Genomic DNA, 26,437 nt, shown 5'->3' on the forward strand with positions numbered 1-26,437 from the left:
TTTGAATGAATTTGGGTAAATGTAGAGTGAAGTTTAACTTCACATGATGTTTCATTATAGTTTGCACGTGTCATGTATGGGTTCAATATTGGGAGCAAATCCCAGCTGCTTCTTATGTTAGATAAAGGGACACACTCTATTCCAGTGTTGGAAGTGCAATTGTTTTGTAGACCTGCGGCTCGCTTCAATTGAAGGACGAGCATAGGCTTTGGAAACACCAGCAGACTATGCTAATGCTGCTGAGCGTTTCTTCTTTTTTTTTTTTTTTTTCGTTTTGGGTTTGGGAACATGGGAGGGCAAGTTGGTCTCACTCTTGGGATACGAATGTCGTGAATACTCACGGTTTTGAGTACAGCTGGCTTCATATACTTTTTATTTGGTTACATTTCTCTCAAGTGTCATTTGGCAGGCCATGAGTGAAGAGACTACTTCTAATAAGACAGATAAGATTCAAGTTAAATTCATTTCATGGAATGTGAGAGGATTAAATGGCCCTGTTAAAAGAGAAAAAGTCTTTCAACATCTTAAACTCCTCAGCGCCGACATCGTCTTCCTCCAAGAAACCCACCTCAAGATAAATGATCATATAAGGCTCCGACGACCGTGGGTAGGACAGGTATTTCACTCAGTTTTTGACTCAAAGGCCAGAGGAGCAGCTATTTTAATTTCAAAAAAGATTCAGTTCATACCAGAAAGTATATTACCTGACTCTAATGGACGCTTTATCATGGTCTCGGGCAGACTGTTTCACTTACCTGTTATATTAGTCTGTGTCTACGCTCCTAATTTTGATGACAGTCAGTTCATGGCCACACTTTTATCTTCACTTCCTAATATGGATACGCACTATTTGATCTTAGGAGGAGACCTAAATTGTGTAATGAACACTCAGCTAGATCGCTCAAGCCCTAGAGTGACCAGTTTATCAAAAATGGCAACAACACTGCAATCTTTCATGGGAGATTATGGAAGCTGTGACCCCTGGAGATCCTTACATAAAGATACAAGAGTCTATTCCTTTTACTCTCATGTGCACCATGTCTACTCAAGGATAGATTATTTTTTTATTGATAAAGTACTATTACCATCTGTACGTGCTATTGAATACTCAGCGATAGTCATATCAGACCACTCTCCGGTCTTACTAGATTTCAGATTTGACTCCTCTTCGGCAGGAACTCCACAATGGAGACTCAATACATCGCTACTGTCAAGTGATGCTTTTTGCTCTTCCATGAAAGAAGCTATTGAAAACTTTCTATGTTTTAACCGCTCTGAAGAGGTTAGCTCAGCGCTACTTTGGGAAAGCCTCAAACCTACAATCAGAGGACAAATACTTTCTTATTCCTCTCATTCTAATAAGCTGCGCAAAAAAAACCAAACTGACGTAATGGATAAATTATCCGAATGTGATAGGCAATATGCAATAAATCCCACCCCAGAGCTGTACCAACGAAAAGTTAACCTCCAAACTCAGTTTGATCTCTCTTCGACGGGAAAGGCAGAATATAATATACTAAGATCTAAAAGGCAGGTGGTATGAGTATGGCGACAAGGCAAGCCGGCTGCAGGCTCTCCAGTTCACACATCAAGCAGCATCACGACACATCCCCCAAATCAACACTCACTCAAATGGTCTTACAACATCTCCTCCGGAGATCAATGCAGCTTTCAAATTATTTTACTCCAATCTATACACTTCTGAGCCCCCTCCAACGGACTTGAACATGAATAATTTTTTTGATAGCCTAGAAATACCCACTATAGATACAGCAACACAGGTATCACTAAATCAGCCAATAACTATAGAGGAAATACTTAGCAGCATTAGACAAATTAATAATTCTAAAACACCAGGGCCTGACGGGCTGCCATCTGAATTTTACAAAAAATTCTCCACTCAACTAGCCCCGTTATTATTAGACATGTTTAACCATTCCCTGTCTATAGGTTCTTTACCAAAAACTTTAACAGAGGCGACTATTTCCGTTATTCTTAAGGATAAGAACCCTGCTGAATGTAGTTCCTATCGACCAATATCACTTTTAAATGTGGACGTGAAAATACTAGCAAAAATTTTAGCAAAAAGATTGGAAACATGTCTCCCTTCAATAATCTCTGAGGACCAAACTGGCTTCATCAGAGCTCGTCAGTTATCCTCAAATGTCAGACGGCTATTAAATATTATCTCTTCCCCGTCCAATGAAATAAAGCCTGAAATAGTGCTCTCATTGGATGCGGAAAAAGCCTTTGACAGGGTGGAATGGGGGTACTTATTTAAGGTACTAGGAAAATTTGGATTCGGAGAAAACTTTATTCCATGGACACGCCTTGTTTATAAATTACCCCTTGCCCGGGTTAACACTAATAGACAGTACTCATCATATTTTCCCTTGTCCCGTGGTACCCGTCAAGGCTGCCCGCTGTCGCCGTTACTTTTTGCTCTTGCTATTGAGCCGCTAGCCATCCGGTTGAGATCTTCCGCACACCTGCAAGGTGTTAAACGGGAAAACATTGAGCACCGTGTCTCCCTGTATGCAGATGATCTATTCATTTACATAACAGACCCCGTTTCATGTGCCAAAAATTTAATACAGACACTAGAGGATTTTGGTGCATTTTCAGGTTACAAAATCAACCTCCAAAAAACTGTCTGTTTCCCAATTAACTTCAAAGCCAAAACACTCACGCAGGGACAAATTCCTTTTAATTTCTCTCCAGAAAGTTTTCAATATCTAGGGATCAACATCACCCACTCTTTTAAGGGATTGCATAAAAATAACATTGACAAATTAGTAAATAAAGTCAAAACTGACCTACAGAAGTGGTCCAAGTTGCCGCTATCATTAGCAGGGAGAGTGCAATGCAGAAAGATGAATATCCTGCCGAGATTTTTTTTTTTTTTTCCAATGTTTACCTCTCTTCCTGACAAAAACATTCTTTAAAAAACTTGATCAAGTTATCCTTTCATTTGTGTGGGCGGGCAGGGTTAACAGGACTAATAAAAGCACCCTACAGACAGCAGGGCAGGAAGGTGGGCTGGGTTTACCTAACTTTATGTCATATTACTGGGAAGCAAATATACAAAAGATACTCAGCTGGCGGTACGAGAGTGAGTTGGACTGGTGTAAAATGGAGTCCCTCTCCTGCCACACCTCTTCACTTGTGGCTCTGACATGCTCCCCTTTGCCACTCTCAGTTTCAAATTATACCTCAAATCCTGTAATCTTGTCGACTTTGAAAATATGGACACAGTTTCGCAAACATCTCAAGCTAAACAATCTTGCCCTCCTAGGTCCGTTATGCAATAATCATATTTTTTTACCTTCTAAACTTGACTCCGCATTTACACTTTGGAAGGAGAAAGGTATCATGTCATTCCGAGACCTGTTTTTAAATGGTACATTTATTGACTTTGAGAGTCTGTCCCATAAGTATGACTTGCCCCGGACCAACTTCTTTCGTTACCTCCAGGTTCGCAGTTTTATTAAAGATTATTGCAGTACATTTCCACATTTACCGGCAGATTTACCTAAAACTCTTGACAAACCAGAAACTTGGATAAAAATGACATCAAAGCTGTATAAAGGTATTCTCCAGGCTAACCCCTCTCCACAGATCACAGCAAAACAGGGGTGGGAAAAAGAGCTAGGAAGCAAACTCCAGGATCCTTGGTGGGAGAGAGCAAAATTACGAGTGAATAGCTCCTAATCCTGTGCCCGTCTTAATCTAATACAATTCAAAGTACTGCATAGAATGCACTTCAGCAAAGCAAAACTAGCTAAGATTTTCCCTGGCAGTAGTGAAGCTTGCAATAGATGTGCCTTTGTCCCAGCTGACCTAGCCCATACTTCCTGGTCATGCTCGAAGCTAACAGGGTTCTGGAAGAGTTTTTTCAAAATCATGTCGGAGGTTATAGGTGTAGCTATCACTCTCTGCCCGCTCAATGCTATTTTTGGAGTCCCCTCAAATTATTCAGAATTCAGTAAGCAGACATTAAATGTTTTAGCATTCGCCTCTCTGATTGCCCGCAGGCGTATCCTTCTACACTGGAAGCTGGCCAAACCCCCGGCAGAACAATGTTGGCAAACTGACCTAATGTCATTCCTTAAATTAGAAAAAAAAATCAAATTTTCACTCCGAGGCTCAACTGAGAAATGTTATACTACATGGCAACCTCTTATCTCATATTTCGACAATATAGCTATAATTCCTAGAGTGTAGGGGTGAACAACATATCATGTTATGCTGTTTTGTTTTGCTGTGTTCTGTTTGTTTTTTGTTTTTTTCTGTCCAGCTGTGCTCTTACATCAATGTGAACACACAAATGTAGGGTGTTGATAAGATATTCTGTTTGAAAAGGGAAGACCAACTGGGGTGGGGGGTGGGATAATGTTATGTATGTTTTCTACTTGTTGGTTTGTTTGTTTGTATGTTTTGTTTATTTGGTAAAAAAAACAAAAAAAACATGCATCTATTTGCAAAGGTCATGTAACATGTAATATGTTTCAATAAACAGATTTATAAAAAAAAAAAAAAAAAAGTCAGGCTAAATAAGAGAACCGATCAGTGTCACAGCAATATACATTTCAGGAGCTTTTAGAGTGTTTTTTTTACATTGATGCAATAATATAAAGTGATCATAATAAAAGTTTACTTAATCAAGTCTGAGAACGATTTTCTTTTTGGGGGATTTTGTTATATCAATATCATTAACAATAAGTTACCAACTTGTCCTATAGTCTAAAAAATTACAATTATAAGTGAAATAGTTGTATCCATACATTATCTAGTAGCTTATTTATAAGACACTAGCCTTAATGAGACAATGTCCGTTTTTCAGAGGAAAGCAGGAGAGGAGCAGTCTGGGCTAGAAAAGAGAAGCAGCTTTGGACTGAGACCAAAGCACTTCAAATAAATGGATTGCCTTGGTGCCTTGTTATTTTGGACCCTAGTGACTACATAACATGGACTGTTGGCTGGGACTACTACACCACATGGTTTAGGACAAGACGGGAGCAGGAGACTTTTATCATTATCCAGAAGCACCTGGGTAATTGAATTGGACAGAACATGCTGCAATTGACTAACATAGGCCTTTCATAGCCTGCAGGACTATGTACCGAGCGTCCACTCACAAGTAATGTTGGTTGATATTGAGAGTGTTTGTATGCAGATCAAGGTAGCTGGTGAGCCGTATGTGTATTTAATTTGTAGCTCTGAAATTCAACATGTTGCTCTGACAGAGAAACCCAAGAAGAGAGACATAGTAATAAATGCCTTAAAGGAACAGTGGCTTGTTTTCTTATATCACGTACACTATATTTATTCCATTCAGGGTTTCATCTTATTTACCACTGCTTTTTTAATTTGGTATTGGTAATTTGATTATTATTTTATTGTATTTAAAAGGTTCAGTGTGTAGAATATAGTGACTTAAGCGGTGAAGTTGCATGTTGCAGCTGAACACCCCTCCCCTCCCCTTCCAATAATGAAAGAGAACCTGTGGTAACCTTCAGTTTTCATTAAAACTCAAAGGGTGTTTAGTTTTTCCAGTCAGGACTATTGTAAAAAACATGGCTGCCTCCGTAGAAAGGACCCACTCCTGATGTAAATATAAAGTATTTAAATATACAGGGCCCATTCTAGGGTAAATAAAGCAATAATTTTTATAATTTAGAAGAAACACCCTCGTGAAAAAATCAATAGGACTGTTTTATATTAAATTTCTGTCAATAGATCCCTTTCACCTAAATCTTACACACTGGACCTTTAATATTGTATTTGGGCAGTGGCAACACATGTGAATGTTACGTCAATAAAGCAGAGTATAGGAATTGGATACTGCCCTACATTAGTCCGGCAACTTGCATTTGTGTGCATTTTGATTGCCTTATAATTAATGCATATTGACTGTGCCTATGAATGTTTAAAATATAAATCTTACATTTGTGTAATACAAGGATGATGTGAGTAATAATAAAAGTCATAGACTCTGATATCCACTTTTGTCCGGATGGTAATTTAGCCAGTCCCAATATTTTCGGTCTGTGACTGGGAATGTGTGGATTTGGAAGCAAAATATATATTTTTTAATAGTTTATCGTTCAATCTTTAAACTTAAACTTAACCCATAATGTTGATTATATATTTCCATTAGGAGGCAGGTGCACTGGTGCCCTGAAAAAGTGGACACTGAGTTTACATTTCAAATAAGATTCACTGAATCCTTCACTACAGCACAGCAGCAGAGATGAGCTGCAACAGAGAGGGAATACTGCCACAACAAAACAAAAACTGAATGTTCAATGCAATGTATTGTCCCTGTTGCAGTTGGTTACCAGCACAAAATGTGCTATATGCAGTTTGATTTAGCTTTTTACTGTTGTATATGGTGCACTGTGTGCAGGGATGTCAGAAGAGATACATGGATACAATGGGGGCTCCATAAGATACATGATCACCTGTGGAGGATGAGGTTTTAACACTGTCTCTGTACACGTTCTGATTCCTTACCAAAAGATGTTTCTTCATGAATAATAATTATAGTGTGGTTAGCACAGCATAGCACAAGATTTCTGGGTTCAAGCCTGCTGACCAGCCAGACTTTCTCGTCGAGTTTGCATCTTCTCCCTGAGTCTGCGTGGGTTTCTTCCCACAGTCCAAAGACCTACAGGTCAGGTTAATTAGCAGATCTAAATGGCCCGTAGTTGTGAATGAGAACTGGGATTGGCTCCAGCTCCCACACAACCCAAAGGGATAAGTGGTTAACACAAGGATGGATCAATAGTAGTTAAAACTTAAGTAACCTTTTACAAATGTCATATTTATATCCCACAGCACTCTGACAGATTCAACAGTAACATCCGCTCAAAACAGTAACATTGCTGCAAAAATACCATCTAGACCATTGTGTGGAAAAAAAAACTCGCTGAACAGATTTGAACAACAAATTCAGTAACCCCAACTTTCCCAGAGGAATACATAAGTCCGAGGGTTTTAGTGAGCATTTCTCTGACTGACTTGACCGACCATTTGGTGAGAGACTTGTCCCTCAAATACCAAGAGGAGAGACATTGCTACAAGAGAGTAAAATTTTACTTCATAAATAAGTGTCACTGAATCACATAACAAACAAGGACTGGGTTTTATTTACTGTGGAGGACTATCCCCCTCAATGTTCTTTCCTACTCTGTTCTCTATATAGCAGGAATGTTTATACTTGTGGAACAAAGAAGCAGAGAAAGTTAAGTCCCTCTGGCAGTGTCTTCAGACACATGAGCGACCAATAAACAATATACACCAAATAATGTTAAACAAAAACAGATTATCAAATAAATCTACAAAAGTAGAATTTCCTTGTGCAATCACAGCATGAATTGTATTGTATTGTTGACATGATATAAAGCCTGTTCTCAGATGGTGTTGGGCAACACCAAGGTTCTGTCTTGTGCTGGGTGAGTTGTGCTTGTGATGGCGCCAATCTTCATGCAGCCAGAGGATGGAGAGAGTCCAACATTCAGGCCCCAGGAGAGGGTTGGATTCTTTTTTGCAGCCGATGTGGTTCTGATGACGTAAGGCTTAAGTGATGGGACCAGTCAGAGCCCCAGTGTGTGGCAGTACGGGGGCAAAACATTGGAAGTTTGATGCTCAAAATGGAGATAAACAGGCAGATTGTTGAGACAACAATTGTTTATCATTTCAGTGATGTGTTGGAAGTTCGTAACCCAGGGATTAACCAATATACACTATATCTATTTTGCAGCCCTCACCTATGGTCAATGTTGGCTAGTGACATAGAGGGGATATTTCTGCAGGCTAAGAAGCTCAGAGACGAAGTTTGAGACCAACTGGTGCTCCTTTGCATCTAAAATTCCAGTTGAAAAAGTTCACTTGAGAGGTTGCTGCAGAGCAGATGCGCCATTGTGATTTTTTTATTATAAGCAAATTTGTGACATGTATCAAAGATATAACAACAAAATAGGCTCGATGAGGGAAAAGTTGGTGAAGGCTAAAGAAAGAAAAATACACATTTCTCCTCCAAAATCCTCCCGTCCTGGAACCAAGTCGGTCAGTTAAAGATTATCAATCCATATTTAGACTGCAAAAATTATGTGTCTGCATTGTTAGTGTACTGCAGTGCTATTGATTGTGGGAATTCTGCTTATCCCATTATGCCCATGTCAAGTGCCAGATTAAATACACCCTGTGTACGTGTGGGTGTAGACAACATCACCTAGGTATTGGATGATCATGAAGAAAACAGCAAGCGCACTAACAAAATAGAGATCCGTGTGTGTGGGTGTGGTCCTCATGTTGTGGGGACCTAAATTTGTTTACACAGACCCCATAACATCATTACATTGTAAAGTGAAGACATGTTTTAAGTCTACGTTAAGGTTAGGTTAGGTCTCCATGAAATCAAAGTAAGTAAATGTAATGTCCTCTAATGTCAGAGTCATGTGTGCACTATTATATGTAAACTAGGGCTGTCAAAATGAACGCGTTAACACGAACGAGTTATCAGGACCTGATCAGTACAGGAAGTAACTTAGTGTTTGTTTGATTCACTCCAGACATTATGAGGCTGCATTTAAACATCATGAAAATGACTCGTCATCATGTTGTGCTCAGTACAACACGAGACGTGACGTCAGGACTCAGTGTTAAAATGAGAGGAGCGACACGCAGACATGATCCGACACCAGCGATTCATAACCAAACACATGACCGGACATTTGTCACCTAAATCATCCAAATAAAAAATGAACTATGAACGGGAACTATTTCACTCTCATCTGCATGAACTGAACATTGAACTTATTCTTTTTAAGTGTAAACTGGCACAACACTGCTTCTACAGATGGGCTCAGATTCAGATTTCACATTCACATTTAATTGTGTCAAGGTTTGGTTGTTTGCAGTTTACAGTTTGCTTACTGATTTAGAACAGTGTTCAGTATATTGTTAAAGTTCTCCCTGCATCTCCACAAACTGAAACTAATATGCACCGACAATCTTCACTGAAAAAACAGGTTAAAAGACACAATCCTGTAGAATCCTGTGAGTTTCTAAATGCAGCTTCTGAACAGTAGCAAGAATCGTTTGGGGAGCCACCAACTGAAGAGTGTTTGTAGTAAAGCAGATGTCTTTGTGTGTGTGGTATACCTTGCCATGTTGGCCCAGCCTCTCATAGCAGATAATGGCGTCCTCCCAGAGCTCCAGCTTTTCATACATAAGCAGAGCTGAACTGATGCAGCCGAGGTCATTCAGCAGGCTGGCCAGCTGTTTCTGCAATGAAAGAGACCACATAGGCTCACAATGAAAAGTCAAAGACCAAGGTCACTGGGATACATTGTAGAGGTACCAAAGGCATTAAGGCATTTCCACTGAAAAAGACTTGGCTTTTTATTTATACCTAAGTAAGAGAAAGACTAACCTGCTGATGGCACTAGAATAACAGTCTACACGGCTAAATGGTAATGGTTAACTCTCTACAGTCTGCAGTGTTGAGAAGGATACTTTCAAAACGTATTCCGTTACAGAATACATGCCCAAAAATTTAATCTGTAACGTAGTCCATTACATTAACTAATCTGAGTAACGTATTCTGAATACTTGGAATACTTCCACATTGTATTGCATTTTTTAAGTGTATGATTGCGGCGTTGTTATAGTCAGTGGAGCAGCAGCAGTTTAAACTCTCTCTCCGCCGATGCTGCGGGCCAGCTGGATGTCCGGCTCCTATCCACTCCACCTCTGTGCGGGTGCCACCGGAGGCTGAAGCACCGCACTGCGCCAAGTTTGCCTCGCGCAGTGCAGCGATCGTATCGGCGTCGAGTCTATTTTTGTTTGCGCTTGACGCGAGCGTATCGCTCCGGGAAACACACTGAAAAATGATTTTAAACGATATTGATGACATATTTTATATTATATAAATGATAAAGTATGCATCCCATAGTTTGTATTCCCCTTCTGTTGTCCTGGAGTTTTAATTTTACCAATTTTTCCAATCACATTATTAAATGCCCCCCTCTGCCCATCCACTACAGACACACAAGCAGTCATAAAGATAAAAAGAAAGGGGGGGGGGGGGGGGGGGGCTCCCCATTGGCTTGAGTGGAGAATACGTAATTTACCCTCGACACCCGACATTGAACGGAGCAAACAGCGGAGAAGTTCTTGAAGATGGATGACCTTAAATTGGGACGCTGTTGCAGTTAATGTTGGAGGAACAAGTGACCATATGCTTTTATACTACTGGGTCAACGGGTGATATTATCAGCGCTGCCCGGCGCTTCAGAGTCCAGTGTGAACCCGGCGTGCCTCGCTGGCCTCCTGCAGACCCATGACAGCGGAGCTCTGGAAGCGCAGGTCGTCTTCTCTCACCAGGCGCTGGAAGGGCAGCTTGCGGTTCAGCAGCTCCGTAGATTTCTGGTAGCGACGGAACTCTCTCAGAGCCTCGGTCCCGGGCCTGTAGCGGCCTGTGTGGCTTCTTCACGCCGCCGGGGGCCGGGGCGCTCTTACGGCAGCCCTGGTCTCCAGCTGCTTCCTGGGGGCTTTGCCGCCGGTGGATTTACGAGAGAGTGAATAAACTCGTGAAACAGAGAAGTACCGTCATGTAATCCACTGATTTCAACAATGTAACTGTATTCTGAATACCATCTATTTAATTTGTAACTGTAACGGAATACAGTTACTCATAATTTGTATTCTAAATACATAACGCCGGTACATGTATTCCGTTACTCCCCAACACTGACAGTCTGACAGTTGTTTTTTCGATAACTGTGAAATGAATGAAAAGCAAAGGTGGCTGAAGGTTGGAAATCGATTGTAAATTTACGACATGGTTTAGAAAATGGTCAGCAGTAATGGAAAATACACTGTGCTTGATGTGTAGTTATTGGACTGAAACGTGCAAAATCAACAGTTTGTCTAAAAATGCCCTCACTCCAAAGGTGTGAGAATTAATTAGTTTATGAGAAAAATGCACCCACACGTCTATACATCTATCTTAGTGAGGACACTCATTGGCATAATGCATTCCCCAGTCCCTTACCCTAACCTTAACTGTCAACACTAAATGCCTAACCCTAACCTACACCTAATTCTAACCCTAACCAAGTCTTAACCCTGAAACAGGTTATTAAAAGTGGGTCAGAATGTGAGGACCAGCCAACATGTCCTCACTTTCCCAAAATGTCCCCACTCTGTAGGTTGTAGGATGAACATGGTCCTCACAATGACACTACACACACACACACAGAGAGAGAAACACACCCCAGCCATAAAAATGCCTTCAGTGCTTTGTTAATGTTGGGAATGGTTCTCCTGTGAGGAGGGAAATGTATCAAGGTGCTGCTGCAATACTCCACCTCAACCCACTTTCAAGTCCCCAGGCAGCAATAGGTACTCTTCAATTCTAGCTTTATTGCTGTTATCAGTTATTACATGCTGCCTGGGTGAGGTCTCCTCCCCAGCTTTCCAGTACTCCCCCTCCTTCAATCTCTTGGACACATCTAAATCTTTCTATTGCTGCCTATTCTACTACTTCTCTTTCCATTGTATTCTTAGATCCTGGGCTTTGTTATAGATCTTATGATGCTTCCTGGTTCAGCAATTGTGTCACAATATGTCGTAATGGTTGTATTTCTACAACCTCTGTGAAACATATATATATCTTATTTTCCCCACGTTGATCCAGGGTTGTCATCTTCTGGCCTAAAAACAATGGTTAGTATTACACTAAATTCTAAGGTGAACATTTTCTTACTGAAAGCAGGTCATAATTAGACTGTGAATGTCCCAAGAGTGATAGTCCAATCAAAGCTTACAGTCCATTACCTAGTCACAGCAGGTTTGTCACACATCTGTCTACACATTCAAATGTTCTGCAGAACACAGATAGTGAGACAATAGTAACAGAGGCATTCTGTATTTAAACAGTTGGGAAAGCTGAGTCTTCTTTACATTGCCTTCCCAACTGCAAAATTACAAAGGCCAAAGAATAAAGAGGATTGAAGGAAGCACTTGCTCATAGTTTTACTGGAAAGCAAAATCTGTTATCTGTCCGACAGCCAACCAAATATTTCCAGGAAGATTAAGGAAACTGGATCTACTGTGCAGTCAAAACTGCAATTATAAGACTTTGATAGAGCAGTTATCAGAACAAAAAACATGTGGGGCATCTTCACCACAAACCTCAGTGTCAGACGTTTGCAGAATAACAAAGCTGATGCATTTGATTGTATAGTGGAACAAATGGTTTTCTTTAAATACCAGAAGATTCTGGATACAAAATCTCACCACCTATAAAACCTGAACAAGATAATCATTTCTACAAAAGGATATAGCTCCTAAACACACCCCAAACTCCCCAATATACTAGATATACTCAAGGGGCACAAGCCAAAGGTTTAGTGATCGGCTTCAAAGTCACAAACTACAGTAAATATCATTGAAAAACTGTGCATAGACCTTAATCGAGCACTTCATGCAAGATGTCATGAACACAGCTCACTCATTGAGGAGGATGCTGACTTTTCATCTGACACTTGTTTTCTTTTATGCTTTTTTCTATCTCTACAGGATCAAGGAACATTGTTTCAGACATGACCATGTCGTTCCTGTGGTAAATCTGTCATTGTTATCACTTTTAATGATGCTGTGCTATACTGGAAAGCTTGACAGGCTGTGAAACAGTGAGAAAAGCTCCACTTGTTTTTTTATAATTAATTTGAAAGTGTGATTAATCACTGTCTTGACATGCGTATATAAATTGGAAAATATTATGCGTCCCTTCTCAGACCATCAAGCAAGTCAGTCAACTCAACTCAACTGGAGAATTATGAGAAATCCACTGAGGTTCAAAAGCGAGGAGCAGTTCCATTAGAAATGCAGATAAACAGTGGCAGAGAATGAAACACTATTTCCACTCTGATTTATTCTATACATTCTATACAAAAGTGAAAACCTTAAAGATCTTTAGAGCGATGTTAACGTGGTTTCTGTGACTTGACAAAGTGCTTCAGGAGAAATGTGTAGGAAAATACTGAAGATTTACTATTTGTCACCATCTAAAATTCTATTTCTAATGGAGTTTTGTCCTAAGGGTAGTGCAAATTTTTTTATTATTTCATTTTATGTCCATTGTTATTGACGTGTTGGCCAATGAGAAATACCAACCTGATGATTGGATAAGATAAGGGTGTTACTATGAATAAGTTAAACATAGTTTTTATAAAAAGGTAAGACTTAAGTGCACAATGCTGCTACGTGAGTAAGTGTTTTCACAACCATTTTGGTTTATAACCAAATACCTGTGAAGATAAGATATGTGTGCTTCATGCTACATATTGCTTGCGCTCTCTCATTTGTATTACACTGTAGATTCAGAGGTAAATAGACTTTGAATAATGTGATGCGAGTGCTGCACCCCATCTTGAAAAATGTATTCCACCAGTTCTGATGACTATATATCCAGAGTGAAGCGAATCCAGTACTTGTCATCGGTTTGCTTCCATTTGGTTTATTAAAATGGAATTGAATTTGTGAAGATAAATGGTTTGATACCTGGACAGTCCATCTGGGTGGGGCTTGGCAGCAGTAGAAGATTTTGAGTCGCTCGGTCACGGGACAGCTCTTGTCTTCAAAGTGGTCGACCAAAGCCTGGAGAAGGAAAAGAGCAGATGAACGTCTGCAGCTGTGTCCATCACAAGATCCACAGACTATCTATTTCACCATATTGAGATTTTGTTTAACAGCATATTGTTTAATACTGTGTGACGTAAAAGGCTCCATCGCAAATTGAAACAAGAGACATTGGGATTATTCACTAGGATTAACTATTTTGTTTCAATGGTAAAAGCATAAAACAAACTTAATGCCTCAGTCAAAGGATGCAGGTAAGCCAGTAGTCAGTGCAAAAAGATCACGCAACGAAATGGTGAAACTCCTATAAAACATTTTTGTAGCTGTCATCTGTGTTACAATTTATACTGAGCGTTACTTTATATACTTGGCATAAATGTTATTTTCAGTATACATTCTGTTCTCCCTCATCTCATTTGCAGACTCTAGCTACAGACACAGTGAATAAAATGCCTCCCAAAAGAGTTGTGTACTCTTAACTTAAAGTAAACCTAAACACATAATTTATAATTATTGTATTGTAATGTCTTAGTTAAGTCAGTTTGCATCGTAGGAAAATATAATTTTTTTAATAAAAGCTGAAATTCATTTTAGCCTATTTCTTTAAAAGCTGTGTTCCTAGTTAAAGTTAAAAACTAATGTAATTGTAGAGTCCTATAAATAATTTTGAAAGTCTTTAGTTAGTCCATATCTATGTCTTTCCAAGACATTACCAGGAAAAATGAGAAAGTAGTAATGGAAAAACAATATTTTAAACTCAAGCCTTTTCAAATGTAGAATACAGATGTAGACTGCAGCTTAATAACAAACACTGAGTAGTTGTAATTTGTGGGCTCAAATTGAAAAAATGTGTAATACTGAAAATAGTAACCACATATTAATGCCTATCAGAGTACATGCAGTGTTTATTATTTATTATGTTTTGCACTGAAATAGTTCTATGCTGTTGGTATAGAGAAAAGATTGAACAAGTGTTGCAGATTTTTTAAATAAACATGGACCATTTCGAAGAAATCTCTCCAACTACATAAAGTATAACGAAGGATATGACATTTATTGCTTACAACAGAACTCGGCATCAAGCTGGAAAATATTTGGAGGAAAAAAACAACCCATGTTTAATTTCTTTCAGTCTTCAGCCAGATGTCTGAGTCTCCTAACTTCTTCAATTTTCTTACATTAATTTCAAAATGCCGTCTGTGCTCCATCTTTCAAGGATGTTATTGATCAACATCCAAAATAACAATCGGAGCTGTGGCGAATTAATGGTTTTGTTTGTGCTCAGGGTTGTTTAGAAAAAGAACAAGGTTACTCAACAACTCACTGGCACTGTGAGTGGAGTCGAGCTCTGCTGCTCTTAGTTAATGTACTCACGAGTAGTCTTGTTCTGTGAAGTCAGGGCTTACACACTCAAACAGATAAAATTGCCTGAGTATATAAGATTAGTCAAGGGAATTGATGCACAGCTATCAGTACACAGAACTGACTGCTTCATAATCTTCGGGAGGAACTTCTGTCTGCAGGCGTGTGTGTGTGTCTATGTCTTTGTGAGTGTGTTTGCATGTGTCTGTTCGTCTCTCTCCCTCTTCACATACAAACTGATAACCACATGTATTTAGTTATGATGTCGGATCATGACTCCTGGTCGTGTCTGTCACTTTAACCCTGATGTCCTGACTGCGTCACGCTACGTCTTGTGTTGTGTAGACGGTTTAAACGTTTGTTTCATAAACTGTAGAGCGAATCAAACTAACACAAAGTAAACATCAGTCCTCCTGTACGTGTCCTAATAACTGGTGATCAGTGAGGGTGTTTAGTTTTAAAGTGTAAATTGAGCGAAGGTCAGAGGTGGAATGAGGAGAAAACCTAGTGACAGAGACCGGACCTTTAATGAGCATCTGTCCTGAAGAAGCGCTGGTTAGAATTATTTAGTGGTGGAAATCCACTGAAACTATGAATGTAGTGTCAACGCGCGTCAACCTAACTTGATGTGGGCGTAACTCTTTCCAAGCCAAATGATTGGTTCGGTGCAGCGCTATGCTCATTATCAATGGCTGTTCATGTTGGGTCCTATCGACGTTATATCAACGTGTCTTAAATTTCTATATAGGAAAAGTTATATCGCGCTAAATATGGTGACCTGTGGTCGAAAATGGTTCCACAATTATGTTTTTATTCTGTTTCATGATAGCAGCCCCAAATGATCCCCTGGTGCCTGAGGACGATCTCCTTCCTGTATTAGACATGAAATGACATTGAGCATTGTATTACAACTTATTGTTGACACCTCAGGTCTCATTGCCATCTTGTATTTGTGACTCTAAAACTTTAACACTCAACTATTTTGCTGGCATATTAAACGCAGATCCAAAATGTAATTCTCCAAGCGCGTTAAAAAATTATTTCTTTGGAGGGTAGGTGCTTATAAGCCAAAGCACTGTCTGCAGTGGTTGCACCTTAAGTTTTCCCTGAGTAGTAATAACGTTTTCCAGTTGTTGTTTTGTGGAAATTTGATACATAAGAAGAAAAGGCAGATTGTTTAAAAAAAGGTATGTGAAAAAGGTTTACAGTTCTGTGAAGGCTTGTGCTCTTAATTAATCTATAAATACAGCATACCCCCCAACCCATAAACATGTGTCCTTACCTGAGTTTGCATCATGGCTCTTTCAACACAACGAGACCGCCCTTTTTCCAGTTTGGTCCTGAGGCAAAGCGCTGTGACTTCTACCGCCCAGAACTTGGGCTGGGACAGGATACACTGCAGAAGGACATGGGGGTGGGAGGCAAAGTCAGAACATCGCTTATGTAGCATCAAATCATTCAGGATGAAAACTATAAACTGGAACTACAGTTTGTCAGATTACAGTTAGTTAAAAGAAGTCACGGGTGATTTAAAAATAATTTAGGCAGTTCTGCCATTACCAATGCTATGGTCAAACCTATGATTGTCCTGCCTTATATAATGCTCACCATTAATGTATAAATTAAAAAGACAGGATGTATAAACGGTTGTAATAAATTCAGTATTATGCTAACTCCCAGAGACTTGTTTATACAACAACATGAAATAATTCCTTCTTTTTTTATTGCTGTTAAGTGACCCTCAATGAAAGACATTTTCACAGTAAAAAGTCTGACAGGACAAAAAAGGTGCGTGCACTTGGAGCTGGTAGAAGTCGTCACCTGAAACGCTTGCAGGAAGATTCATGATGGCAGCAACATAACAATCATCATGCCCTTTTGATTCTGTATCAATTCAGTCTTTTTATTGTACTATATAAACAAGGAGCTTGCATTGAGCAGGGAACAAGAGAGGAAAAGGTTGTATCTGATATTGGAAAGATAAAAAAAGAGGCCAGGTTCCAAATACACTTAAATAAACAGGTAAATAAAGGTAAATAAACCATGATACGATCGTCGACTCTGTGTCTCTTCACTCTGTAAATCCAAATGAAAATAAAAAGTATCACAAGAGAGATGTTACCACTCTTTCCCACATTCAAGCTCCATCACAGTGGCTCTTGATGCGCATGCGATGATGCATTATGAATGGGGTCCATTATTTTCTGAATGCATTCAGACTGATTATCTTCAGACAGCCTCAGGCGTTATCATTGAACATAAAATGTTCACCCCAGCGAGCTGTAGACCAGAGGGACTCAGCTACGAAGCAACACATTCAACACAACTACCCATGAGTCTCAACAGCATCCTGGTAGTTCTCCCTACTGCTTCAGAAGAGGAACTTTAAATCCTGAACTTCCAGGTAACAAAAAGTGTAGCTTACTCCCATTTCTTGTCTCTGTTTAGATGGAATAAAAACCCAAAGTATTAAAAGAAAATACAGCTGAGTCCTGCAGAGATCTTGACAGCCTGCAACCTGGGGGAAAGCAGTGACAACCACGAACACACCCCCCTCTCCGAGAGCAGCATGGGGCTTAGCTGTCTGCTGTGCACTTTCATTAATCAAGCAGCAAGCTTGAGCAAGATCACATAATTAACAATAGCTATTGCTGTCTTTCTCTGTGTGCTCTGGTAATAAACTGTATGATGGTTGGGACAGCTGCGTGGCTTATATTGAGATGAGCTGATTAAAGGGGGAGGTAGTAAGGAGAAATACCATCAGGTAGATGAAAGCGACGATCACTTTATCTTGTCAACCTACAACAACATACAAGAAATTACCCAGTCTATGATGATGATACAAATATGCGATGAAATTGTTGATGAAAAAGCAACCTTAGAAAACTATGAAAGGAAAGGATTGTTATTATCATACAGTCTACAGTGGATCACAAACTCCACTGAGAATGAATTAATGAGAAAAATAGCTTAATAATTAAAAAAGTTTTTTTACTGGATCCCAACAGTCCAGCCCTGGGGTCTCATTTATAAAACAGTGCGTAGGATTCATACTAAAAGTGTACAAAAGCCGGAAAAGGCGTAGGCAAAAGAAAATTCTGATTTGTAATTTGTAACTTTGTTAGAGTAGAATCCAATACTTTGAAGTAACTGGTGACCACTTCTTCAGACATAATAAATCAACATAACCACAAAATGCCTTCATACTGCTCGTGTGGTGCCAACAAATCTCACACTGATACTCAAATGTCAAACTCATGTTGAAGTTAGGTATAGCATCAGGGGATCACCAAAGTCAGAAGGATTCATGCTCTGGTGACCATCATTTGTTTCATAAGAATTTCTCTGAACAAACCTCTCCCATAGTTGTTGCGATATTCAAGTCTGCATCAAAAGACGTGGAACGGCGACATACAAACTGCCATCTTCAGAGCTTTGCTGCCTGCATTACAAAAATCCTTTCAGTGACATTTAGTCTTTGTCATGAAGATCATAGCGAAAAGCACGTAGAGAAGTCAGCAGAATAAGACCATCATCTTCAGTGTCTGCAAACACTCATTTGAGAGTAATTGAAGAGACGAGAAAGCGTTCTATATTCTGAGCACGTCTCTAAACCACATTGTGACTCAGTTTAGAGGAGACACAGTTTGTTTGGTAGCAGACTTGACAGGGTGAGGAATAATTTGTTTTGAGGTGCTGGGTATGGTGATCAAAACTGAGCAGACGTGAGCGGCATCCAGACTGAACCCTCTGGGACAGGCAGCACAGTGTTCTCTGAGCTGTGTAAACACATTCAGATGTGACAGAAGAGACATGGCAAACTGTGAGGTGGAAGCATCACGGAATTATGTGGATTGGCTTCAAATCTCCAGTGGAATACAGGGAATATATAGTCTGTTTGTCATGAATCACTGAGTACCACAGACTGGGGCAGTTATTTACTGTTTGTTATTTTTTGCTGTTGTCTTTGCATCTATTATGTTCACACATTTAAAATATTCCAGTGACTCAAAGTGACTAATACCTCATGATTTAGTCAAAATGTGAATTGACAGAAATTGCTTAGTGTAACCAAATGAAAATGATTAGTGACTAGGGATGTCATTGGAATCATAACAAATACAAAGATTGGGGCTGTGCAATATTGTTTATTAAACTATAAATCACACTCTTAACTGCAATATTTTCAGAATTTTAATGGCACCTGACTCTCTTCCACACAACATGGACCAAGTTAGGAAAATTGCATGAAGGCAAACAAACATGGAGGGTTGTAAAGGTGACAAAGAAAGATAATTCAAAAGAGGCAAAGGACTCCAAAATAAAAGAATAGACAAAACATGTTGCCTGTACCGACTAGAACTTCGCCAACCAGTGCAGTTTCTGTGAACATCTGCGATAATTTTTACATACTTTTTTCCCGAGAATCATACATAGTCACTGTAACCTTTGACCCCTGAAACATAATCACTTGAGTCTTTAAGTCTTAGTTACAACTGAGTTGAAGAAATTCCCTCGAGCAGTCTTGAGATATCACATTCAAGAAGCCAAAAACATCGAGCCAACGAGATCTTGACTTTTGACCACAGAATTCGAATCAGTTAATCAAAGTGAATTGTACCTGATTGAATGAAATTCCCTATGGGCATCACATTCACAGGGATGTGAAGTCACTGTGACCTTGACCTTTAAACTCCAGGCACCAAAATCGAATCAGTTCATCTTTGAGTCCAAGTCAACGTATGTACCAAATCTGAAGACATTCCCTTAAGATATAATTTCAAGAAAAACAAAAATACTTGAATAAGTTCCAGGGAATACTTGTGCAAATTTGAAAGAATTCTCTCAATGCATTTTGGAGATATCGCTTTCACAAGGCAAGAAATGTTCTTTGTGAAGTCACAGTGACCTTGACCTTTGACCACCAAATTCTCTTCAGGTCATCCTTGAGTCCAAGTGGATGTGGGTACCAAATTTGAAGAAATTTCATTAAGTTGTTTGTGAGATATCATGCTCACAAGAATGGACGGATTGCTGGACAACCCAAAAACACAATGCCACCGGCCATTGGTGGGGAGACACATAAAGAGGACAACCATCCAGAAAACTCAAACACGAAGAAGCCTTTTCCCACAACACAACATATGACAAAGAAGCTAGAAGATGGTCTCATTAACTGTTTACGGAAACACCTCGTTCCAGGTGTGACATTTTCGTTGTATCGCACAGTCCTAAAAAAGTTGCTTTATGGCATTCAGGTTAGGAAGCAAAGAAACCCGATTCATATTTTTAACACATCTTCAAGAATAATATCGACAGAGTGTTTTGAAAGTGAAATCAACAACTTCTGCCTTACCCAAAGATTGGGTAATACATCAGCACTACCTCCAGATGGTCCACCAGGAAGGCGATGCAGGAGTATTGATGAAGAAGGCAAGATATGTGACAACCATCTAACCAGCCTGCAGATTCCTGGATCTACATGTAGGCTGGGAAGATGCCTGCTCACAGAGCCAGCAGCTGCCTGTAGCTGTATGAAACAAAACAACAGCTAGCTTATTGGTAAAAACTGGGCTCACAGCTGGAAGGATCCATATTGACCAAAAACACAAATTGAGACAGTGAGTACAAAACAAGTAGCCTGACGTTGTCATACTCATAATTCTAGTCAGAATATGAGTCTGATACCGCTCCATTGGGCTGTGATTATGGGGCGTGTTTAAACTGAACCAGGAAAAAAAAATGCCTCTTCGCTCAGTTGGATAGATCTACAACCAATCAGAGCAACGTAGTATGTGACGTTTGTTTAGCGACATTGTTGGGGAGTAACGGAATACATGTACCGGCTTTACGTATTTAGAATACAAATTATGAGTAACTGTATTCCGTTACAGTTACAATTTAAGTAGATGGTATTCAGAATTCCATTTACATTGTTGAAATCAATGGATTACATGACGGTACTTCCCTGTTTCACGAGTTTATTCACTCTCTAAATAAATCTATGGAAATGCCGGCGGCGTTAAAGAGCCTCACCGCTAGCGGCCCGGTACCGTTACAGGCCCGGTACCGAGGCTCTGAGAGAGATCCGTCGCTACCAGAAATCTACGGAGCTGCTGTTGAGAGAAATCGCAATCAAAACAGGTCAATCTGAGGAGGGCTGCTTTAGACAGGGTAAAAAGGGTGCTGTTTTAAATGATCCTTGTGGTATTTTTACCAAAATATGTTTCAGACATTTCATTAAGACCCCAAGGAACCATATCAACTGCAAGAGGTTTTGTTTTTGAGCTCGGCTGCGAGTGCATGGTAACTTTACCAATGGAAGAGATGGTTATCTGGGATTCCTGTCTGCAAGAACAGAACATGTTGCCTGTAAATCGGATCTGATTCTACTTGTTATCCAGCTTAGAAATCCAAAGCATGTCCAAATCAATGAGTCTTTTGCAGGCTGTTGCCTCATTGATTGAATACTGTAATGAATGTTGATCCAAATACAAAAGAAATATCGGTTTTCAACCAGTCCAACGAGTAGGGCTGGCCCCAATACCATTTTGGAGGGTTTGGCACTTCAGTATGATTGACCAGCATATATTCAGACTTCATCATTATATTTTGATTGTGTGAGCATCTTAGGAGTTGCAGGATGGATAATTAAGTTGTTTTCAAATGACATTCCAATTTTCTATAATATTAACCAACAATATAGGTGTATATTAATGTGTTATTTATATGCATTATATTTATTATCAAAAGCTTACATAAAGTCCCTCTTCATTGTTAATGCCATTTATGGTTTAAACATACTGACAGTAGTCACTGTGGGAGTGATAGTAGTGACAGCTGATAGTTTTCAGCCTTACTCACACTCTTCCACGTTACTCCTGTTTAATTGACCAGGTTGTGTCAAAGAGAGGAGGCAGGCAAGAAATGGATGGATTATCATTGGAAATAGATATTTCCACAAATCTGTTCCAAATAGCCTTAGATCAAACAGCAACTTAAAGTCTTCTCAGAGAGTGACATCAATATGTTATATTAATGGCGGGAAACTAATTGAATTTAAATCCAAAAATGTTAAATCTCTGATGCAGGTCTGTCATAACGACTGTGCCTAAAATTATAGAAAATATAAGTCTTGGTAAGAGGCTCAATGGGGTCATTAACAAGAAACCAACCAGTGATGAGAGATATGCAAAGATAAGATTATGCACAAATATAAAATTCGGTGCTTGATTTCTCAACCAGACAAGAAGTGCCAAGTCTTAACAACACAAAAGTTCCCCGGGCCCAAGCTGAAATCTGGTTCAGTCACAAGCCAGGATCACGTGTCTCTGATCCATCCCTGTTCGAAGAAGAGCGGCATGGAAAAAAAACAGACACAGTCTGAATGGTGGGGAGGGGAGAGGAGAGGTCAAGTTGTCAAGCCCTGTCTCCAGGATAATAGCAGTTTCAGCAATGGTTTCTGTGCATCAAGTGTTTTATGGTCAGTTACTTAGTTGTTTTCATAGTAAATGTAATATTCCTGCCATCATTGTTCTGAAAACACGCAGCCTGACTGCAGATGTCTGAATCGACAACCACATGAAGTTATGGAGTTGTGACTGTTAACAGCTTAAAAACATCCAGGAATTTTGTTCCTTTACTTGGGGAAGCAGAAAAATAATTCTAAAATTATTTGCAAGCTTGCAACAGTTGAACAGTTTGAGAGCGATGCTTCCAACCCGGCACAACCAATAACTGCACCAAACTACTGCATGGGCTAAGTCACCTTATAGATCATGAAATATTTCCCAATATAAGTGAAATCAACCATCAAAACATTTTATAAGTACTAGAGAACTGAGAAAAACTGATCTCTTTCAAATTTCTGAATCAATGGTGGACTTTAACTGCAAATACAAAGGCAATCTGACAACATCCTACGAATCCAAAATAGTTTATAATTTCCTCATTTGTGCTGATATCTGAAAAGAAACAATTACATGTACACGTCAATTCTGCAATGGTTCTCACTGAAGATGCACTGCTAATCTAAATTTAGCCTTTTGAGAGCCTTAAATAAAACAAGCCCATTACATATTTTGTTACCTCAGCTTAATTTTCTTGTCATGTATGATTAATAATTCAATTATAATCCTTATCCTATTAATATGAGGACAAACAACCCAAAGGCATTACAATTCACTATGAGAGCAACTTTTTGGCAACCCCCTGTGGCAAACTGAGTTCAGTAGACATAGTTCAGAAAAGCACAAAGTTTTGTTTTCAGTTTACACTACATGTCAGATAAAAAACCAAGCCATGACATTGAAGGAACTCTCTGTAGACCTGCATGATAAGACTATGGTGAGGCATCAAATAAATGTGCTGTATGTGGGCTATACAAATAAAATTTGATTGATTGATTGATCAATCAGGCATGAGTATAAACATGTTCTTGACATGGAAGAAGTTTGGAAACACCTTAACCCAAACTTAAGTTGACACACCAATGGGAAAGCAGGGCATATGACTACTGGGTTAAATACAAAAAAACTTAACTGAAAATGCATGGAAATCTGTTGGTTCACAGATTTAATGCAACCAAACACAACCTGGGCATCGGACAAAGACTCACATTTGTGAAGGCTAGAAGTTGCTCTTCAGTCAGTCTGTGGACGGGGTTATTCTTCTGGAAGTCAGTGCTGCAAAACCACACAGGAAATACATAGTGAAAAACTGACCCCTGAAGAAAACATAGCTGCTCATTCCTTGAGTTTAGTGAGAAACACAAATGACTTAATGTGTGTATTTGTAATCAATGAAGACATCGATGAATATAAACAAAATGTTATTGATATGTACATACTGTACTAAATTTCATTCCAACCCCCCCAATATTCCTTTATAATCTGTTTGGATATTTTAGTGTTGAATGGAGAGCCGGGACAAATATCTAAGAATTGTATATTGAGAATAAAGATCAAATACAATAAGCTTTTGTTTTATGGCGGCTGACTTCTTTCCAGAATTAAGGATTTGGGATTCATGGAGATTAGATAGAAGTTACAAACATGACTTTACTTTGAATTGCTCTTTTAAACAGTGTTGAAGATTCTACCTGGTTAATATAATACAGGAAATAGGCTGAGTCCCCTAATACATCTTACCCCTTTACATTTAAACCTCCGTCCAGTCAATTCATTGGAACGGAGGGGCCTACAGGTGCAGCTGTGGAAGGAGGGCTCTCTTACAGAGGCAAGTATAGAGTGTTTCTACAGAGATTCGACAAATCTGAACAATGTGTGAAAAGGATACTTTCTGACTTCCTATCTTTGTAGAAGTGTGTTAAACTGAGTTTATCATCCACTTCTGAGTTTCTCTTGGGGCGGCTGTGGCTGGGGGGTAGAGCGGTCGTCTTCCAACCAGAAAGTCGGCAGTTTGATCCCAGTCTTCCCCATCTGCCTGCTATAGTGTCCTTTGGCAAGATGCTGAACACTGAATTGCCCCTCATAGAAAAACAAGTGCTGCTAATAGATTCACTGTATGAATGTGTGTGTGAATGGGTGAATGGCAAACTGTACTGTAGAGCACTTTGAGTGGTCATCAGAACTAAAAAAGCTCTATATAAATACAAAGCATTTACAATTTACATCATGCTTATTTAATTGTAAACATGGTCTTGACAAAAAACTTGAAAATGTGCCTTTCGACTTGGCTTAGGGTATATGATTGAAACTAATTAAATCCCTGCAATACTCTGGCGACCTGTCCAGGGATTGGATAAGGGAGGAGTATAAAAGCCAGTTGGTGTTTATCATAAACGTCAATATAAGAGAAGAACCCTTGGAGCAACTTGGGGTTTATTGTCTTACTCAAAGACACTTCAGTTTATGGTTACCAGCCAATAAGACAAACTGTTCAATTCCACACTTTCATAAGCACCCCTCAGTTAATCAAAAGTTCTTTTCACAACACTTTTAGAAATACCGCGTAAACCTAAGTTCAAGGTCCCATTACTAACTGAGCTTTCAGTAATATCACATGGTCTTTATTAGGGCTGCACAATATATCAAAAATTTGCCGTCATCGTCAATATACAGTACATAATGCAAAAGACAGCTTGAACTGCTATAAATGGTGTTCCATGTGCCATGCATTCTCGCTCTGCATGTCATTATAGCATGTCAATATATTTGGCCAATCAGATTAAGCCCTACTACACTGGCTAAAAAAGTATTGACAGGGTTTTCCTGCATAAAGAATTGCGAGCCACGTCTGCCAAAATTCCACCACAGTGGAGACTGCTAGTGATGACCTCCTACTCTCTCTCTAAACAGTAAAAACATAACATTGTTATGGTCCAAAAATGTATGAAAAGACCCCAAATGATCACTGTAAGTGCACTAAGTAGAGCTGAGCCTGGCTTCCCGGGTGTCTGCCCCGGACTTGGCGGCGTTGTGGCCAGACTGTGCGCCCTGCCCTCTCCCGCGGGCTGGGAAGCAGTCTGTGGTTCCTTAGTCAGGTGGAATTTTTGCAATAAAACTATGTGGTTGGAGTGGAAATAATGCATTCCATTTTTTTTCTGCTTTTAGCAGCGATCCCAAAGCAGAAATATTTTAACAACGTGCAGCTGTGGTTGAGGGGTAAAGCGGTCGTCCTCTAACCAGAAGGTCAGCGGTTTGACCCCAGTCTTCCCCATCTGCATGCCGAAGTGTCCTGAGGCCTAAATTGTCACTCGTAGAAAAAAAGGGCTGCCCAAAGATGGAGTGTATGAATGTATATATGAATGGGTGAATGGCAAAACAACAACTGCACTGTAAAGTGCTTTGAGTGGTCAACAAGAGGAGAAAAGCTCTATATAAATACTGAACATTTTACCAATGACCTTTGAAGATAAAACTTTCAAGTAAACAAACAAATGAGAACACCTAAAAGTTTTCAAAAAATTAACATATAATCTAGAAGGTGAACCTTTAGTTGACTGTTTTGTCAACCTGCTTTTTACAAAGTCAAGAGTGAACTTTAAAGCTAAACTGATAAAATTTTATGTCAAATATGAATTAGCAACAGTGTGAGTTTTAAAAAGTATCTAACCTAAAGGTTAAAAGTAGGAGCAGCCAAGAAATCAGCATATCCACAGAGAGAGAAAAGTCAATCCACACTAGGTCACATTTTCAGAGTTATAAAGAACCGTAGAGATCTCAAATTGTGTTCATTTTACCGAGGGACTCTTTTTAACTTGTTAAGCCCTAAGCTAAATTTAAATAAAAGATAATGACATCCTGGGATGTGTTGTCATTAATGCTAGAAGCACTGACAATGGAGAGGCAATAAAATACATCAAGCTATGGTCAGACCACTTAGATTTTAGACACTAAAAATGTAGCTACCACTAAGAAAGTCACTGATTACACTGCGCCCTGTCTACATCGTACACATT

At 39.4% G+C, this 26,437-nt stretch overlaps 1 protein-coding gene across 1 annotated transcript in view; it reads right to left on the reverse strand.

The window, feature by feature from the left end:
* ttc27 (tetratricopeptide repeat domain 27) overlaps nt 1–26,437 on the reverse strand; it is a 68,914-nt gene that overhangs the window by 16,327 nt on the left and 26,150 nt on the right. The window contains exons 9-12 of the mRNA XM_061087116.1: nt 23,633–23,699; nt 16,298–16,411; nt 13,576–13,671; nt 9,169–9,291 (exon numbers count right to left, since the gene is read on the reverse strand). Of these exons, the coding sequence (XP_060943099.1) occupies nt 9,169–9,291; nt 13,576–13,671; nt 16,298–16,411; nt 23,633–23,699 (400 nt within the window). The remainder of the gene's footprint in view (nt 1–9,168; nt 9,292–13,575; nt 13,672–16,297; nt 16,412–23,632; nt 23,700–26,437) is intronic.

This window comes from Limanda limanda, chromosome 15, assembly GCF_963576545.1.
Source record: "Limanda limanda chromosome 15, fLimLim1.1, whole genome shotgun sequence".
Taxonomy (NCBI): domain Eukaryota; kingdom Metazoa; phylum Chordata; class Actinopteri; order Pleuronectiformes; family Pleuronectidae; genus Limanda; species Limanda limanda.